This window comes from Vigna radiata, chromosome 7 (assembly GCF_000741045.1).
Source record: "Vigna radiata var. radiata cultivar VC1973A chromosome 7, Vradiata_ver6, whole genome shotgun sequence".
In the NCBI taxonomy this organism is placed as follows: domain Eukaryota; kingdom Viridiplantae; phylum Streptophyta; class Magnoliopsida; order Fabales; family Fabaceae; genus Vigna; species Vigna radiata.
Genome location: NC_028357.1, coordinates 18,102,972 through 18,122,390, shown reverse-complemented (window position 1 = coordinate 18,122,390; position 19,419 = coordinate 18,102,972). Strand labels below are relative to the sequence as shown.

The window sequence follows — 19,419 nt, the reverse complement described above, 5'->3', positions numbered from 1 at the left end:
GGGGGTCATGTTGGGCTTAGGCGTCACTTTTGGACGCCCAGGCTACTAAGCAGCGTCACCCAAGCGTCAAGGGCCACCGCCCGGGCGGCGAACGTCGATTATTTGCGCTTCAGTTGCGCTCCTGGTCGCTGAGCTGCGGGTTTTCCCTCTTTCTGGTGCCTTTTTGACCCCTTCTGAGCTCCTTCTTCTTGGTCTTTCATCTTTTCTTCCAGTATTAACTCGATCTTTTTCAAAACAAGGGAAATTAGTCATAAAATCATTGAAATCAACCTCAACTCTCTTGTTCACACAATTTATTAAAAATGGATGAGACCAAGCAAGTTTCTAAGTGAAAAAGGATGCTTTTAGTGTCAAAATCGCATCACAAATAACAATGTTTTAAACCGTCATCATCAAGCTATATCTAACCTTATTCGAATTTTATCCATTATCGGTTGAGTTGTATCTGATCTTGGGTATATCGGAGTTGCAATTTTGAAATTCTAAAAGAAGATATAGCCTTAGTTTTTTTCAGAATTGAGGCATAAAGTGCATAAGGCTTCGTTTCTTTTTACAACCGAAGCCATATGTCCTTTTCAGTTAAATAAATAAAAACATGATTTTTTTTTTTAAATTTTAAAAATTTTGATGCACTTTTAGGCTTTGATTTTGTGTTAACCGAGCTCAATGACTTCAGTTTATTTACAATTGAGGCTTATAAATTCGTGAGTTTTTCAAAAATTCTACCGAGTCATTTCATGCATCGGTTTCGTCAAAATTGAAATATATTATTCGAGTTCGAAGGACAAAAGTGCATTAGTATTTGGAGGGAGGACTTTAGGAGGCTTTGGTTGGAGAGTAATTCTTCTTTAGTCTGTTTTAACTTTTTGGATCAACGAGTGGTTACTTGGAGTCTTAGAGGGAGATGACATCAATACTTACATTTTTGTAAGCATGTATATTTTAAAGTTTCTCATATTTTTTGTGAAGAAAATTATTATGTTAATAAGTTAACTAATTTAATTTTGATTCACAAAGAACAATATAAGTGGTTTAATGCTTTAGTTTTATGTATTTATTTAGATTTTTTCATAATATATATATATATATATATATATATATATATATATATATATATATATATATATGATTTGTTTATGTTACCTAGAGTATAACTTTTATTATGTGTTTGGTGTGATACTTTATATTTTATATTTTGTTCTCTATCTTTAATAATAATTGATATGTTGTGAGAGTGTTAACATAATTAAAAATAAAAATTCATAGTAATACATAATTTTATTTGAAAATAAAAAAGAAAATTATTGTTTTCTAAATGCGATTTTAGACTGAAGTTGATAAAAGAGCAATTTTTAAACTGTTAAAAAATTTATAATTTCAAATTATAATTTAATTTATTTTACACTTATTAATATCATATTTTAAATATATAATTTTGTATCATTATTATTATTTTATTTCATAGGAGTTGTATGAAACATGTAAACTTATAATATTTATTATATGTTTTAGAGGTTGTGAATTAATGGAAGACTTTTATCATTTTGTCCTTTTCATTATTAATATTTCCATCTATTTTCTATTTTTTTTTCATTTTAAGTATTTAAGCAAACATATTTTTATTTTAAATTTGTTTTTAATATTTTGATTAATATATTTTAAATTTTTATTCATTTTTTAATTTTCCATATATTTTAGTAATTAGATTACTGAAATAAAGTTATTTTTTATTTTTCAAAACTTGATATTTTTTATTTTAATTCTTGTAAATAATTTGATAATTAAAATTGAAATGTAAATTTTATTTATTTTATATGGGTATAATATTTAAAAAATGTTTTAATATTTAATATGTAAGTTTATTCAGTTAATAAAATGATTTTGAATTTTTTTATTTATAAAACAAAAAAATTTTAAAATTAAATTTATTTTAGGAAAAATGAAAGTCACACATATAGAATATGATTTCCTTAAAAATTAAAAGAAATAAACAATTTAAAATCGTCCTATATCATGATTTCCTTAAATTGTAAATTGTGTTTTCAAATTTTAATGTTTTTAAATAGTTTTCAATATTTACTCATTTTATATTGAATTAAAATAACAGCAGCTTCGCGAAAAAAAAACCTATCTATTCACCGACAACGGTACGAATATTTTAATAATAAATTTAATACATTGTCCATTAATACATGTATAGTATATATATTGTTGGGTGTATAAATATATTAAAAGAAAAGGAAAACGATAACGATTGCATGATTACCTTTTTCTTGGGGTTTCCATGAAACAATTTTTTTTAAAAAAAGAGCTTGAAAAGGAAAGCAGAGTGGGCACGTTGTTCGTAGTTAATGATTGAATAGGGGAAGCACTGTGAGTCACATATCTCTGATCTTAGGGTGCCTTTAAATGTTAGTTGCTTCCTCCAAAATTGGGTAGAAACATCTTGAAATGGCTATTACACCAGGACTGGAGCATACAAGGAAGGCTATTGGATGGGCAGCAAGAGACACATCTGGGGTTCTTTCCCCCTTCAATTTCACGAGAAGGTACTCATTTCAAACCTCTTCAATTCCTGAACTTGAAAAATGTTTAAGGATTTCTAATGGTGCAGGGATACAGGAGAGAAAGATGTAGCAATCAAAGTTTTATACTCTGGTATATGCCACACCGACCTCCATAATGCAAAGAGTGAATGGGGTCCATCCTTTTATCCACTCGTACCCGGGTACACTTCCTCTTCTTTTTCAAGTGTATTTCAACAATCTTTCAAACCATCTTCAAACATTAAATATTCTCTTCACTTTATTTATAAAACAACAAACAGTTCCGTAAATTTATTCAAATCAACCATTTCAAACCAAAGAGAATGGCTAAGCTACAACTCAAACTTGGAAACTCATTTGATCTTCCTAGAACAAACATCCTTCTTTCTAATCATATATATATATATCACCAATATTAAATTTTGTATATTTATTAATGAATTTTATTTATAGATTTTAAAAGTTAATTATTAACTAGAATATGAACATTATATTTGTAAGTAAAATTTATATATAAATTATAATTTTATTGGTGGGAAAATTCATTTACTAAATGAGAATTGAAATTTTTACTTTTGAATTTTAATTATATTATTATAAAATTTGTCGATAAATCAATTGATAGCAATATTATTTTAAATTTTATCGATAATTGATTGTATTTTTTAAAATTGTGGGCAATTTTTTCAATAAATGTATTAATTTAATGGATACCAATTTTTTAGCAAATTTTGATAAATATTTATTATAAATTAATTTAAAATAAATGAGAAGATAGAGAAAGAGGTGATGATAACACTAAGGACAATAACAGGAATGATAGTGACAATAATGAAAATTGATGATCAACCATAAAAGAGTTAGTGAAGATAAAGAATAAAGAAAAATATGAAAAAGAAAAAGAAGACGAGAATAAAAGAGGAGAAAGAGAAAAAGGAAAAGGTAGAGGAAAAGAATGAAAAAATAAAAGAGGATAAGAGAGGAAAATAAGATTAAGTTGTAATATTTAGGATTTTATGAATAATCAAAAATAAATTTGTTATCATAAAAATTTTCAATAAAATTTATTGATGAGTATTTTATGGATGAATTTTTAACATTAGGTAAGTTGAGTCAGTTTAATTTATTAACAAATTTGGGTGATTAATTATGGATAAGTTTCATCCGTTATGAGTTGGCATATTTGACGTAGTTAATTCATTTTATAAAGTATCAGCTACGATTTGATCGGAAATATGTTTTTCTGTTGAGGAATGATAAGTGATAGAAGTTAATAAGTGTTAATTAGATTGTATTATAATTTGAGCACCGTAAGGCAGGCACGAGATTGCAGGTGAAGTGATAGAGGTAGGAAGCAAGGTGGAAAAGTTGAAGGTGGGTGACAAGGTGGGTGTGGGGTGCATGGTTCTATCCTGCAGGTCATGTAAAAGCTGTGATGAGAATCTCGAGAACTACTGTCCAAAAATGATTCTGACATACGGAGCGAAGTATGTTGATGGAAGCATCACACAAGGAGGCTACTCTGATCTGGTGGTTGTAGATGAACACTTTGTCATCAGCATTCCTGACGGTCTACCTCTTGAGGCTGCTGCACCTCTCTTATGTGCTGGGATCACAGTGTATAGCCCTCTCATATATTTTGGACTTGACAAGCCAGACACCCATGTGGGTGTGGTTGGTCTTGGTGGGGTTGGTCACATGGCTGTCAAGTTTGCCAAAGCTTTTGGAGCTAAGGTCACTGTAATCAGCACATCTCCAAATAAAAGGAAAGAAGCCATTGAGCATCTTGGAGCTGACTCATTTGTGGTCAGTCGTGAGGAAGATCAGATGCAGGTACTTGCTCTTTTCGAACCTTTTAAATATGGTTTAGTTTGGGTATCAGTTAGGAATAGTTTATTGCTTAACTTCTAATGACCATTTTTCGATTTAGGCTATAAAGGGTACCTTGGATGGTATAATAGACACAGTTTCTGCAGTCCATCCTCTGCTCCCTCTGTTGGATTTGTTGAAGAGTCATGCGAAACTTGTGATAGTTGGTGTTCCTGATAAGCCTTTGGAGCTACCCATCTTTCCTTTACTAGGTATGCACGCACTTGGAAAATTATTACATATGTATGAAGAACCATTTTACTACTCAATTGAATGAACTTGCTATCATGTAAATTTGATATACTTGTTTTATATGCAGCCAGAAAGGGTGTAACTGGCAGTAGCATTGGAGGAATAAAGGAGACACAAGAAATGATTGATTTTGCTGTCAAACACGATATAAAGCCTGATATTGAGATTATTCCTATTGATTATGTGAACAAAGCAATGGAGCGTCTCGTCAAAGCAGATGTAAAATATCGATTTGTTATTGACATTGGCAACACACTAAAATCAAGTTCTTGATATTTTCCTCGTCCATGTCGAGAAATAATGCACGAGGGTGAAGTTATTGCTTGTTTCTGTTCTTAATTTGATGAAGTTGGCATTTGTCGGTGATTAATAAACGTCTCTTCTGTACCAATGTTATGTGATTAATAGTTATCATCTATTATACAGTATTCTCGAAGAATTGAAAGAAAATTTCTTCATAAGCCTAAATTACAAATTATACAAGAGTTTATGTGCCATACTGTGATGAAAATTCACCCTTTGAATATCTTAATTTGATTATATTTGTTTTTTTATCATAAAAACTTTTTTTAATAAATTTTTTATAATACTTCACTTAAATATTTTGAAACAGATTAATCATGTGTTATTACATATATGTTAATATTATTTCATATATAATATAAAAAAATTGTCAAAAAAAAAATATTAAGAGAATATTTTTCTTTTTTTTTATTTATTTTTCTTTAATTAATTTATATTTGAAATAGAAAAATATTTTTTAACAATTTTTTACAATGTTCGTATTAGTTCGTTTCAAATGACTTATTGTAGAAAAAGTTAAAAGAATTGGGCCTGACCCAATCTGAGGCCCAAGAAGCCTTGGCTGACAGAGTAAAAGAAGGAAAGAGGTTCACTTAGTCGAGAACCTTCTCTGCACAGACAAGACGAAGAGAGAGAAAGCAGCTGAGGCGTGAAGACGAAGCTGAAGCTCTGCGTGTTACTGTGCAAGAGGCGATCTCCCTCCGTGATGAAGGAAAGAGGAAGANGATGAAGAAGAAAAGATAGAGGAGCGTCTCAGGTAAGTGGAAAGCAACTTTGTTTACTGTTTTCAGAGAATGCTCTGTAACTCTGATGAAACATGATGTATATTATTCTGTGTGTTTGAAAATACAGAGAAGAACTCTATTTATAGAGTTCATGGGAATATGAAAAAGCAAAGGGTCTTATACAATGTATGAAATCCTAACTAAAAATAACTAACAGAGGTGTGATTACTGTGTTTAACAGTAATCCACCGTATAACTAACTTCATTAGCCTCCCCTCAAGCTGGATGATGGATGGTGATCAGACCAAGCTTTGGAACGATAGACTTGAACCGGACGCGGTGTGGAAATTTTGTAAAGATGTCTGCGAGTTGTTCATCTGAACGAACAGGGAGAAGACGTAGAACATTAGTTTGTACTTTCTCACGAACGACGTGACAATCGAGCTCAATATGCTTGGTTCGTTCGTGAAAGCTCTGGTTGTGAGCTATGTGCCTTGCTGATTTATTGTCGCAGTAGAGAGCTGGAGTCCCGACTTGCTGTACTTGTAAGTCATTCAACAGATAATCGATCCATTGTATTTCGCATGCAGTGGCTGCTAGAGCCCTGTATTCTGCCTCTGTAGATGACCTAGAGACTGTGCTTTGTTTCTTGGATTTCCATGAAATGAGTGATGATCCTAGAAAAACACAAAACCCTATAGTAGACCTTCTGGTTGTAGGACACGTCGCCCAATCTGAGTCACTGAATGCCTTCAAATGTATGGGTGAACCAGCTGAAAAGAATAATCCTTCTGATGGCTTAGACTTGATGTACCTGAGAATATGTTGGACAGCCCGAAAATGAAAATTAGTGGGTGATTGCATGAATTGACTTAATAAGTTAATTGAGAAACACAAGTCAGGTCTAGTATTAGATAAGTAAAGCAATTTCCCTATCAATCTTCTATAGGAGCTTGGATCGTCTAAGTTGTGTCACTTAGAAAGGGAGTGGTGCAGGGCTTGCAACCTAGCATTCCTGTCTCCTTAAGAATATCTAAAGCATATTTTCTCTAAGATAAATGGATTCCTTTCTTAGACCTTGCTACTTCAAGCCCAAGAAAGTATTTGAGTTCCCCTAGATTTTTTATATGAAACCTGTTGTGTAAAAGGCTCTTAATGTGATTGATTTCCTTCATGGAATTTCCAGCCAATATAATGTCATCTACATAGACGAGCAAAGCTGTGAAACTAGTATCTGTATTTTTGATAAAAAGGGAGTGATCTGATTTAGACTGTACATAGGTAACAGAAATGAGAAAGGTAGACAATTTCTCAAACCACTGCCTACTAGCTTGTTTGAGACCATATAGGGACTTAGTAAGCCTGCAAACTTGGCCCTCTTTGTGAGCATTCAGACCAGGTGGTAGTTCCATGTATACTTCCTCATTTAGGTCTCCATGTAGGAATGCGTTATCCACATCCAATTGATGCAAAAACCAGTTCTGAGATGCTGCTAGTGCAATAAGAAGCCTGACTGTAGTCAATTTAGCAACGGGGGAAAAAGTATCTAAGAAATCTATTCCCTCTTGTTGAGTATACCCCTTTGCCACAAGGCGAGCTTTATGTCTTTCAATGGTGCCATCAGCCTTATATTTGAGTTTATACACCCATCTGCATCCTATTGCAGTCTTCCCTGGAGGAAGTTCGGTCAAAAACCAAGTGTGATTTTCTTCCAAAGCCTTGATTTCCTTCTGCATAGCATCTGCCCACTCACGCACATCTTTGGCTTCTTTATAAGACTGAGGTTCAATGCTGGCAGCCACGGCCATAGTATATGTCAGATGTTTCTCTGTCAAGGATTCACAAGACAATGAATCAGAGATGGGATAGGGTGTTTTTAAACTGTTCTTTAAAGTCAAGGATTGATTAACCTGATGTACATAGTCATCCAGATATCCTGGGTGTTTTCTGATTCTGTCAGACCTTCTGTATCCAGTGTTCTCTTCATTGCCTCCAACATGACTCTCAATGGGATTCTGATCTGTGTCATCTTGCTCTACTTGCCGTGCTACATGTCTGTCATTATTCTCAGTGACAATGCTGCTCACGGGATCAGTAATAAAAGCAGTTCTGTCTGCTTCTTGATTGTTTATCTCTGTGTTGTCTTGCTGATTTTTCCAAGGAAAAATGTCTTCATAAAAGACAACATTTCTGCTTATGAATAATTCCCTAGTGTGAATGTCAAGAACAATATAACCCTTGACTCCACTTTTGTATCCAAGGAAAACACACTTTGTAGCTCTTGGCTCAAGTTTATTTCTGTCAGCCTCAAGGGTGGAAGCAAAACAGAGGCATCCAAAAGTTTTAAGGTTTAGATAAGTAGGAGGAGTGTTGTAAATGAGATCATGTGGAGTTTTCCCATTAAGTATGGGAGTGGGTAACCTATTTATAAGGTAGACAGCATGACTGGCAGCATAGGACCAATAAACATTGGGTAAATTGGATTGAAACATAAGACTACGAGTTATATTGAGAATATGTTGGTGCTTGCGTTCCACCACAGAATTTTGTTGAGGGGTTTCAACACAACTAGTTTGGTGATTGATCCCATAGGAATCATACAAGTCAGTATAACTAAATTCAGGCCCATTATCGGATCTAATAGTTTTAATCACCTTTCCAAACTGATTCTTCATCTTAATAACGAAATTTTTTAGAAGATTCCTAGTCTGCCCTTTATTGTTCATTAAAAATATCCAAGTGTGTCAGCTATAATCATCTACAATAGTAAGGAAATACTTGTGACCGTGAACAGAAGGAACAGAAATGGGACCCCATATATCACAATGTATAAGATCAAAACATTCAGTAGACAGAGAAATACTTATAGGAAAGGGCAATTTATGTTGTTTGGCATAGTGACAAACATCACAAACAGTGTCAGCATTCATTTGCACATAAGGAAAATGTTCACAGATCTGTCTCACAATTTTATGTCCAGGATGGCCTAACCTATAGTGCCACAAATTTATGTCTACATGTTTAAAAGAGAAAACTGTTTTGGAAATAAAATTCTGATCAGGACTGGGAAAGTCTTGTAGGTAATAGAGGCCTTTGTAAGGGCTAGCACACCCAATCATCTTCAATGTAGAATTCTCCCTTATCTGGCAATCCTTAGAAGAAAAAGTTAGACTGCAATTTAAGTCTTTTGTAAGGCTTTGAACAAAGATCAGATTGAAAGAAAAATCAGGAATATATAAGACATTAAAGAGGATAAAATTCTGAGAAAACTGAATTGTCCCTGCATATTTGGCTGTAATATCAGTATTATTTGGTAACTTAACAGTTATGGGTTTAATTTTATAGAAAGTTATGAAGTTTTCTCTCCTATGGGTCACATGACCAGTGGCCCCAGTATCAATGATCCAAGAAAGAGTACCTGGATCTCCTTCCTTATTATTATTTTGCATGTGATTGATGTTGTGGCTGGGCTCTTCAGTCTTCTCAATCAGTTTGAGAAGCTTCTGCATTTGATCTGCTGTTAATGCACTTAAAATAGTGCCTGTGTTGTCTCTCTGTACTGTCTCTGGTGCAGAGGTATTCTGGCAAGCATTGGCTGAACTCCAGCCTCCCCTGCCTTCAGAATTCTCGTCAGTCTTTTTAAACCAAGGTGGGTAGCCATGCTTGGAGCAGCATTCATCCACCACATGGTTCATCTTATTGCAGTATGAGCATTGTTTCCCATAGTTAGGATTTCTGCCTCTGCCCCTTCCTTGTCCAGAACCACGACCTTGATTTTTCCAGGTCTGGTCCCCTTTCCAGTTGTTGCCTTTGTTGTTCACAGTGGCAAGGATTTTTGTTGTTTCAGCGAGTTGATTGTGGGCAATTTCAGGTCTTTCTTGCCTTTCTTGCTGCATAATGAGTGAGAAAACACGGTTTATGTGTGGGAGGGGTTCCATTAAGAGAATTTGTGTACGAACAGTGTTGTAGGTATCATTGAGCCCTTTTAGGAAGCATATGACGTGTTCAATTTCTCTGTATTTTAGAGAAATCTTGGAAAGTTCACAGCTGCAGGGGATTTTACACGTACAGCTGGGTATGGGTCTAAGGGATTCCAATTCTTCCCAAAGAATTTTCAGATCTGTAAAAAACTGGTTGACACTCATTTCCTGTTGTTTGATTGAGTGAATATCTTGAAGAAGATCAGAAATTTTAAAGTAGTCTCCTTTAGAAAATCTTTCTCTTAATTCATCCCATAATTCCTTTGCCTCTTCAACATATATCACACTTTCTGCAATTTGTGGAGAAAGTGTCTTTATAATCCATGAGAGCACCATCATGTTGCATCTTTCCCATGAATCAAACAACTTTTCTGTCGTTTTGGGTTTCTTGATAGACCCATCAATAAATTTGATTTTATTTTTAGAAAGAAGGGCTCTTCTCATACTGCTACTCCAAGAAGAATAGTTTGTTTCATTCAAGACCTGAGAAATGAGTGTTAAACCTGGATTCTCCCCGGGATGTAGATAGAAGGGACTAGAAGGGTTGTTTGACTGATCTGTATTATCTTCTGCCATTTGATTAGAATAAGGAATACTTCAAGAAAGTCAAGCAAGAACCATCAAGATTGAAAGATTGGAGTAGCGGAAGTGAACATTCGCTCTTGATACCATAAAAGAATTGGGCCTGGCCCAATCTGAGGCCCAAGAAGCCTTGACTGACAGAGTAAAAGAAAGAAAGAGGTTCACTTAGTCGAGAACCTTCTCTGCACAGACAAGACAAAGAGAGAGAAAGCAGCTGAGGCGTGAAGGCGAAGCTGAAGCTCTGCGTGTTACTGTGCAAGAGGCGATCTCCCTCCGTGATGAAGGAAAGAGGAAGANGATGAAGAAGAAAAGATAGAGGAGCGTCTCAGGTAAGTGGAAAGCAACTTTGTTTACTGTTTTCAGAGAATGCTCTGTAACTCTGATGAAACATGATGTATATTATTCTGTGTGTTTGAAAATACAGAGAAGAACTCTATTTATAGAGTTCATGCGTGATGAAGGAAAGAGGAAGACGATGAAGAAGAAAAGATAGAGGAGCGTCTCAGGTAAGTGGAAAGCAACTTTGTTTACTGTTTTCAGAGAATGCTCTGTAACTCTGATGAAACATGATGTATATTATTCTGTGTGTTTGAAAATACAGAGAAGAACTCTATTTATAGAGTTCATGGGAATATGAAAAAAAAAAGGGTCTTATACAATGTATGAAATCCTAACTAAAAATAACTAACAGAGGTGTGATTATTGTGTTTAACAGTAATCCACCGTATAACTAACTTCATTAAAAGTATCAATAACTTATTATAAAATGTTGTTAACAACATATTAGAGTCCTTTGAAATAAGATGTTCGCAAATAATTTTTGTTTCTTTTTCAATTCAAATCAGCTAAAATTGTAAAAGAAAGTGTATACAGTAACTTTTCCTTGAACAGAGTGATTAATTTTTTTTATCCATATAAGAAACTCGTTTACTCAACAAGAAATATAAGAAAATTAAATATAATATAAATATAAAAACTAATTCCGAAAATATAAAAATGATAATGACTATAATTCTTTTATTATAGATTTAATCATTCAGAAAGTTCCTATTTTTGTGTGGAATCTCAATTTCGTCCTGTTCTTTTTGGATTTCTCAATTGGGTTCCAATTTTTTGAAAATTACAACAATTGGGCCCTTTCCGTTAAATTGGGTCCAACGACATTAGTGTGGGTTTGACATGGCACATTGGACTTTTATCACTCCTGTCACGTCAGCATCTCCTTCAACCCTTCTCCAAACAGAAACCCTAATTTCCAAACCTTGGCTACCATGCACCGCCACTGTCATTCTCGCCGACAACTATCCCTCCCCTCAACCTTCTTCGTGAATCTCCATGGCCACCGCAAGCCCTCTGTCACTTTCGTCCTTCGTCAAACACAAGCTTCTTCATCCGGCAACCATGGCACCCCACCATCTATCACTCTCGCCACTACAGCGCTGCCGCACTCGAACTGCAAGCCGTCGTGACTTGTCCTCCATTATCACCATCTTCGTAAGCTCTGCAACCAATTAGAATCGCAGCGAACATCAACAAAATTGAAACTAGAGAATTGCGATTCAGGAAATCCCACAAGTGCCACCCAAACGCAATCGCGCCATCAACAGCGACGAGCTCCTCCTCCATTCGCGAAACCCTTCGAGTCACCATCGACCTTGCACCATACCAGTTAGGTCGCCCTCACCTCGCAAACTTCATTGTCGCTGCCATCCAAGCTTCGTTTATCATCAATGCGGACCTGCAATTACCAAATTCCAGAAACCCAGCAGAAACCAAAATTAGAGGAAACACATCGTGCCACCACATTCTCGAAAGCCTCCTTCTTCACGAATTAGGGTTTCTGTGTTGCCACGTTTGGGGAAAAACTCGCAGTGGGTTTCATGGTTCGATTGGGTTTTCTGATTTGGAGATTTTTTGTATTAGGGCTCTATGATTTCTAAGTTTGCGAGTGAAACGAGAATTCAAAGAAGAGATGACGCTATGGAGGTTTCGTGCATGTTTGAGTGGTGCTCTGGCGAAGATGAACTGTGGTGGAGAAGTTATGCATGGTTGACGGAGTAGAAGATGGACCATGGTGACTAACAGAGGAGTTGTGGTGGTCTAGTGATGCTGGCGGCACAAGGAGGTTGGTAAGAGGATTAGGGTTCTGGAGATGAAAGATAAAACTGATGTGGCAGGGATGATGAGGTGGTTACCTCACATTGGTTGCCTCACATTAAGGTGTCCCTATCCATGTCAGGTAAGAAATTGACTCCAGCGTGCCACGTTAAACACACATTAACGCCGTTGGATTCAATTTAACGGAAAGGATCTAATTGTTGCAATTTTCAAAAAATTAGAACCCAATTGAAAAATCCAAAAAAAACGGGATGAAATTGAGATTCTACGCAAAAATAGAGACTTCCTGAATGATTAAACCTTTATTATATTAAATATTAAATTTATAAGACAAATAATACTTTTATTAAATTATTAAACAAATAGTATTATTATATATTTTTATGTCCTTGGGTTACGAAACTCATTATTCTCGTTACTCGACCCAAATTTAAGGATTTTATTTCTTTCACTCTCATTTATTTCAAAAATGACTGTTGTGTCTTTTTTATTTATTTATTTTATAGGAGGAGTAACTTTTAATATGTTGTTTGAATTTAAGTGAGAGTGAAAAAGATGAAAGAAAGAAAAAGATACAGGGTTGGATAGAAAAAAAGAGAGTGAAAAATAAAACGTGATCAATAAAATTTTGTAGTTGATTTAATTGATTGATAAAAATAAGTAAATTAATTGAATAATATAATGAATTGAGAAAATGTGACATCCCGAATTATATGGAAATATATAATCTAGAACAATGATCATTATAATAAAAGAGAGCAGCTAAGAGGATATAAATATAGATTTATAATTTTACAGTCATTCCAAAATAAATTATAACCTTAAATTATACTTAATTCAAAGTATTTCAAAATAAATAGATGATTAAAGCTAATTTCAAGGAATTATAAAGTTCAAACTCATTTTACAGAAATATCTTTCAAAATAAAGTAAAGAGAAAAAAAAATCCTAAGAACTAGGTGCAGTATCTTCACCTTCCAAGGCTTGCTCCATTGGAACATCATTTGCCTCTGTTGACATCCATTTTTGATGATCATTACGACAGGAATAAGACAAACATACAAAACAAACACCAAACATGCAATGGTGAGCTAGATTCTCAAAAATATACATGTTAATGCAATTTAATCTAACGTACACAATAATATTCATGCAATTAAAACACATAGTATATTGTAACAGATTTTAATCTAGACAAGACTCGTCCGAACATAGAATGAATATCGAGCTATGGCGGGTTGTGCACTTGTGGTAGCCTCTACTGCTTTGCAAAGCCATTGCCATGGGTTGAACCCTACCACACACACAAGTGTAAGTCCGTTATCGTTCACCTTGGGTCATACTGGAAGCACCCAAGACCTCCTACTACTCTCACCACATGACTAATTCTTCTCTAAGTGAGATTGAAAGAGTCATTAGAGTGTTAGGATAACCCCCAAGACCGAGCTTCCTATATTCATTCTAAACATTACAAAGATCTCACCTAGAGATCTTACATTTAAATCATCGCCAACAATCTTGAAATCATGTTTCATTCTTTCTCAAGTCATATACTTTTGAATTATAAACAAATCAAAATATGCACACTAAAGTTACCACCAAGTAATATAGTTCTACAACCCCAAAATAAGTAATAGTTCACCGTTTCTCTACGAAGACCTAAGACTACATTACAACCATTTATACTTATCATTAACCAACAAGGATGACCCTAATACAATCATATGTCTAATAGCTTCCTTACTTTCAATATTTAAAGTCAATAAAATTAACAAAAGGTGAAACTATCTACATGCTTAGACTAAAATATTTAAAGTCATACGTCAATAAAATTAAAAGGCCTCTGGAATGTAATTTCTAATACACCAAAAATATATTTTCTTAAACCATCATGGCTTAAATAAAATATGTTAATTAAACTTTTATGATTTAAGTTTACTTAAACAATTTCCAACAAAGAAGACTAACGTATTAAAGTAACTAAATTAGATATTTAACAAATTATTATAAAAAACAAATACCCTCACGGCCCTCTCATGCCCTCCTTTTTATAATTTATCAAATTCTTTGAAACCACCAATTTATAGTTACGAGAATGCTACACAGAGATCCCATTTCCAATCGTTTATAAACAAAAATATAAGGTGGTCTACCACTAGCTTCTTATTTCCGTACCTAGTGAAAATTTCCTGTAGCATCTAACTACATCCCCACTATTTTACTCTAAATTTTATACCACTTAACTTTATCTCTATCTCTGCCTTTTCTAAAAGTAAGAAACCATATTCATGCTTCTGCAACTATCAAAATTCCGAAATAAAACTCTTAGTCAATACATTAGGCAAATGAACTAGATGAAAACCACACGTTACTTATTACATCCAGGTTCAACCAGCATTTATCTTTAAAGAGAAACATCATCTTCAAAAGTGAAAATGCAAGCACCAAGACTACAAAAATCAGAATATTCAAGCTTAAACTAATTGCTTTTTAGTAAAAGTCAACAATTGAAGTGAAGATTTCGAGTACTCAATATCCTCCACGTATTCAAGCAAAGAATGAACTATGAATCATACACAAACATGATTTGTAAAAAGATACAGACAACAATAAGACAATGTAACTAAATAACAATTTTATACCAAATTAATCAAGTGGTACCAATAAGGTAAACAAAACAAAGAAATTGAAAAAAAAAAAACAACGTTGGATATTAACTTTCTATATATAAATATGATACTTACATACTTCTACAAATTTTAAATAAGAAAAATCTAGCTCTCCTTACCTTCAATTGGTAGCACAATATAGAAGGAATTTGTCCCTTTTTTTTAATCCTCAATTAAAAGCAAGAGTCACCTATAGATAGACAAGATGTAGATAGAAAAGGATTTTTAGGATCTAATAGAAATTAGAAATTTTTGGAAAAAGAACAAAATGAATCATATGCAGCAAAACTGTTGCATGCCCCATAGCCCTAAATTGCATGGAAAAGTGAAAAACAACTTACCCAAAAGGGAACCTAGAAATTGATCGATGCAACTCGAAGTCTTTGACGTCAAGATTGTCTAAGCGCTTACGGAATGAAGATTCAATGACTCAAGAGAAGAAGAATCTAGAGAGAAGAACAGGATTTAGAAGAGCACAAGGTTAGAGAGAGAACTGGTGTGGAAAAAATGGAATGGTGTGTTTTTGAAAATGTTTTCAAAAAGCTGATGTAAGTTTTATTTTTCTCTAAAACTTAATTTTGTTATTTTATAATATTCTTAAAAGTTTTACTTGATGTAAGTTTTATTTTTCTCTAAAACTTAATTTTGTTATTTTATAATATTCTTAAAAGTTTTACTTTTAATTTAGTGGGTATTACAGAAAATGTCTTAAATTAATTTCAATATAAATAAATACAATTTTATAAAACAAGAAAATTCAATCTTTTATTTATATTTTATCATACATTTTTCTATTAAAATCAATTATTGAAAATGATAGAAGTGTTCTTTTATAAGTAATATTTAATATTTGAATTCCACAATATATAAATAATATTAATATAGATTGACAATAATTTATCTTGGTATATAATGATATACCATTATATTATTATCCTATTTTTATCAAATAATAAAGTGTTACTTTGGTTTCATCTTATGCATTTACATAAATGAGTGTGATGTAAGAAAATTTAAATTGAATTTACTCAAATTTGCAATTTTTAACACTAAATATAGTTGTAACAGGGATGGAGAAACACTATTCTATGCTGGTGCATAGTCCTAAGATAAAATAGTGCTTGATGATTCCGTTCTTTTATATCCATTTTCAATTCATCCAGTCCATCTTTATATACGTTTTTAATTTATTTAATAGGTAAAACGTATTTTAGGGCATTCTGTTTTTTTTTTAATATCACTATGAGATATGACATTTCAAGTAGTTTGGCATGGGTTGATTCAATAATCATATGCTTTCTATTTCTATGAATATTTATTAAAAGAAAAAAAATTGTAATACAAAGAAAAAGAGTATAAAAGGTGGAATCAAAATTCACAATCAACAAAATTTATATTAAGACAATGTAAAGTTATTCATAAATAAAAAAATCTTTAATAGAAAAAGACATATTACGTGTCGAACTTTAAACCTAAATCAATCTAATAAAATTGGTTTGTAAAATAAGGTATGCATAGACTTATATATTGTACATTATCTTATTTTTAGTCGTTCTCAGACTTCTAACACCTTCCTCACGTTAAGACATATGCATATCGAACATGAGATTAAACATTAATATAACATGTTGTAATGTAATATTATTAAATGAATGACAAGTTTGAGTTATATATAAAGAAACAATGAAGTTAAAATCCACTACAAATACATATGATATTAGTTCCAAAAACATTCACGAATAGAACATTTTTTTCAAAATTACATAAGAAGGGACTTGGTTAAGCCAACATTTTTTTCAAAATTACATAAGAAGGGACTTGGTTAAGCCAACATAGATACATGTGCTAAACAAAATAAGCTGCAAAATACATATGTAAGTTTTAAATTATATGGCTTCCAATCTAGGCCAAAATAGATAATGAAGTTCCAAATACATATAGTAGCTACAAAATGTATATAAATAAAGTTTCATGGCTTCCAAACAGGGTCCTTTCTATATGACAATTTTTGTCTATTGATGGGTCTTATAGATGTAGATGGTGGCAAACCTAATGCGATAACAGAATGTGTTGTTGCTGGTGGTGGCTATGTTTTGACACTAATCTGACTTCCTTCACAAGGTATTGTTGGGTCAATTAAAGTTGGCTAAGTTTGTTGAGGTGATGTTCCTTTAGAATATGTAGGAAGTGTGCTTGGTGGTTGTGTAGTTGGTAGGCTTTCAGGTTCTTTTATTTGAGGGACCTGTAGGCAAGTATTTTTTTTTTAGTGCAAGTTCTCCATAAATCCCATATATCTTGCATGTTCCACTTTGTGTTAGTTGTGTTTCATCTTTCTTTAACTCCCAAGACTTTAATCTTTTTTTCTTTTTCAGTATTTTGGTCAAGATCTTTTAGTTAGAGGCAAAACATCAAGGATATAAGTTATTTCAAAAATGTTGAGATTGTTCACAGGGGGGCAAGGGATTAGTTGAACCCACAATCTCTGTGATATCTATTTTTGTGTTTTTGATTATGACAACACATTGTTTAATAAAACCACATGTGTATGTACTGTGTCATATGCATTATATATGCTTATGCTTACTGTGAGAATTGTACAAGCATATTTGTGAACATATTGTGATTATTATTGCATGCTACTATGTTTGAAACATTATCATAAATGTGTATGCATAAAATGTGTTTTATAAATGAAAAACCACAAGCATCAAGCACATCTGCATGACTTAATCGATTACAATAGTGTGTTAATCAATTAAGGTCATCAGACAGCTTAAGCTTTAAACTGTGACAAAGCAACAAGTTTTAAATTGATTATGTTAGTGTTTAAATCAATTAAAACTTGTGTGTTTGCACAATATTTTTCAAACTGTGTTGTGATGGATTTTGAGAAGAAAAGTTTCCAAAATATGCTAAGTGTTACAACTTCATTGATTACATGGATCATGTATTCAATTAAGTTAGTTAAAGATTTGAAAATTGTTTCATTGCTTGACATAACTGTCACAACGGTCATATTTTTAAATATATTGACCAAGCATTTATTGCAAATCGATTACATTAATTGATCATTCAATTAATGACTTTGACTATTGATTAATCTGTTATAACTGTGAAATGTATTCGATTATATTAATAGCATAATCGATTAAAACGCATCTGAAATGACTTATACTATACATAGATGCATGATTTGAATTCTGTAAGACAATTTATGAATTTACACTTTCATATCTGTTTCATATTAGAGCTTTGAGGTTTTACAAAAGAGAGAAAAGCTCCAAGAACCAAGAATTGTTGTGGTGATCCAGTCTTGAAGGTTTCTTGTGAAGCAGGATTGTTTGATTTGTAAAGTTTGATCGTTCTGCACACATAAGGTGTTTACTATGTGATCAGGAGTTGTTGCAATCGTTGAGAGTTGATGTTTCCCTATGGTGTATACAAGAAGAAGAGCGTGGTTCTTGACTTTTAGGGGGATCTTAAAGGGTTGACTGCAACAGAGGATTATTCTTGCTGCTAGTCTGTTTAATTTCTACCTATATTAAATTAGTGGGTTAGAGAAGTGATTTACATTTTGAAGTGAAGTCGCTGTAAAGCCCTTGTTGTAAAAACTCATTTCTTTATAGTGCATTGGCTTCCATCTCGGGGTGAGTGGAAGGACACTGGATGTAGGCAGGTTGGCCGAACCAGTATAGAAATTAGAGTTTGCATTTTCTTCTCTGTAACTCTTTGCATTTGATCGATTGCATATTATCTGTATTCGAATGTGCATATTATTCCATTGCATACAATTTTACTTGCGATTCAAGAAAAGTTTAAAGACTTACTGTTTTGTGAAAAGGATTTCAAAAACAATCATTTTTATACAAAACCAATTCAACACCCCCCCCCCCCCCCCCCCAAAAAAAAAAAAAAAAATCTCATAGTAGTGAGCAAGTGACAGTAAAAAATTTCCGTTATAGTTTATTTCCTCCAGTTACATTCCAATTTATCTATGTTGACCAAAAACTTCTCACCAATCATAAAGGTGTGGCTAACCTCAAACAATTTATCCCCTGACCACTATCAAATAAAGTATAATCATAATGAATCAATCCAAAAATAAATAAATGAAGGCTAATGAATGAGTAACTCAGTAACTGAGAGGCAACCACAATCGATAACTAAACAGCTTAAGCTCCATAAATGATAATCAAAATATAAGTACTACCTTGGTATCCAATATTCTGTCTTTTCTTATTCCTTTTCCAATCTAGTTTGTATTTTCTGGCAGAAGAAACATTTACATGAATTTATCTTTGTTCTATTTGTTGTGCATCTCTTCATCAGGTAAATTTTCATAAGGTAAATTTGAATGTCTTCCATCATGGTTATG

At 33.0% G+C, this 19,419-nt stretch overlaps 1 protein-coding gene and 1 long non-coding RNA gene across 2 annotated transcripts; both read left to right on the top strand.

The window, feature by feature from the left end:
- Positions 1-2,314: 2,314 nt before the first annotated feature.
- LOC106768996 (probable mannitol dehydrogenase) lies at positions 2,315-5,106 on the top strand. The gene is made up of 5 exons (XM_014654429.2): positions 2,315-2,549; positions 2,615-2,728; positions 3,866-4,379; positions 4,477-4,627; positions 4,735-5,106. The coding sequence occupies exons 1-5, from the start codon at positions 2,452-2,454 to the stop codon at positions 4,938-4,940; spliced, it is 1,083 nt and encodes a 360-aa protein (XP_014509915.1). The 5' UTR covers positions 2,315-2,451; the 3' UTR covers positions 4,941-5,106.
- Positions 5,107-5,434: 328 nt separating this feature from the next.
- On the top strand, positions 5,435-19,041 carry LOC111242034. The gene is made up of 3 exons (XR_002668519.1): positions 5,435-5,727; positions 10,260-10,586; positions 18,293-19,041. It is a non-coding gene; the product is annotated as an uncharacterized LOC111242034 (long non-coding RNA).
- The last annotated feature ends 378 nt before the right edge of the window (positions 19,042-19,419 follow it).

Coding starts and splice junctions, on each gene's coding strand:
- LOC106768996 (XM_014654429.2), top strand. CDS start 2,452: ATGGCTATTACACCAGGACTGGAGCATACAAGGAAGGCTATTGGATGG. Junction 2,550..2,614: donor CCCTTCAATTTCACGAGAAG/GTACTCATTTCA, acceptor CTAATGGTGCAG/GGATACAGGAGAGAAAGATG. Junction 2,729..3,865: donor TTTTATCCACTCGTACCCGG/GTACACTTCCTC, acceptor ACCGTAAGGCAG/GCACGAGATTGCAGGTGAAG.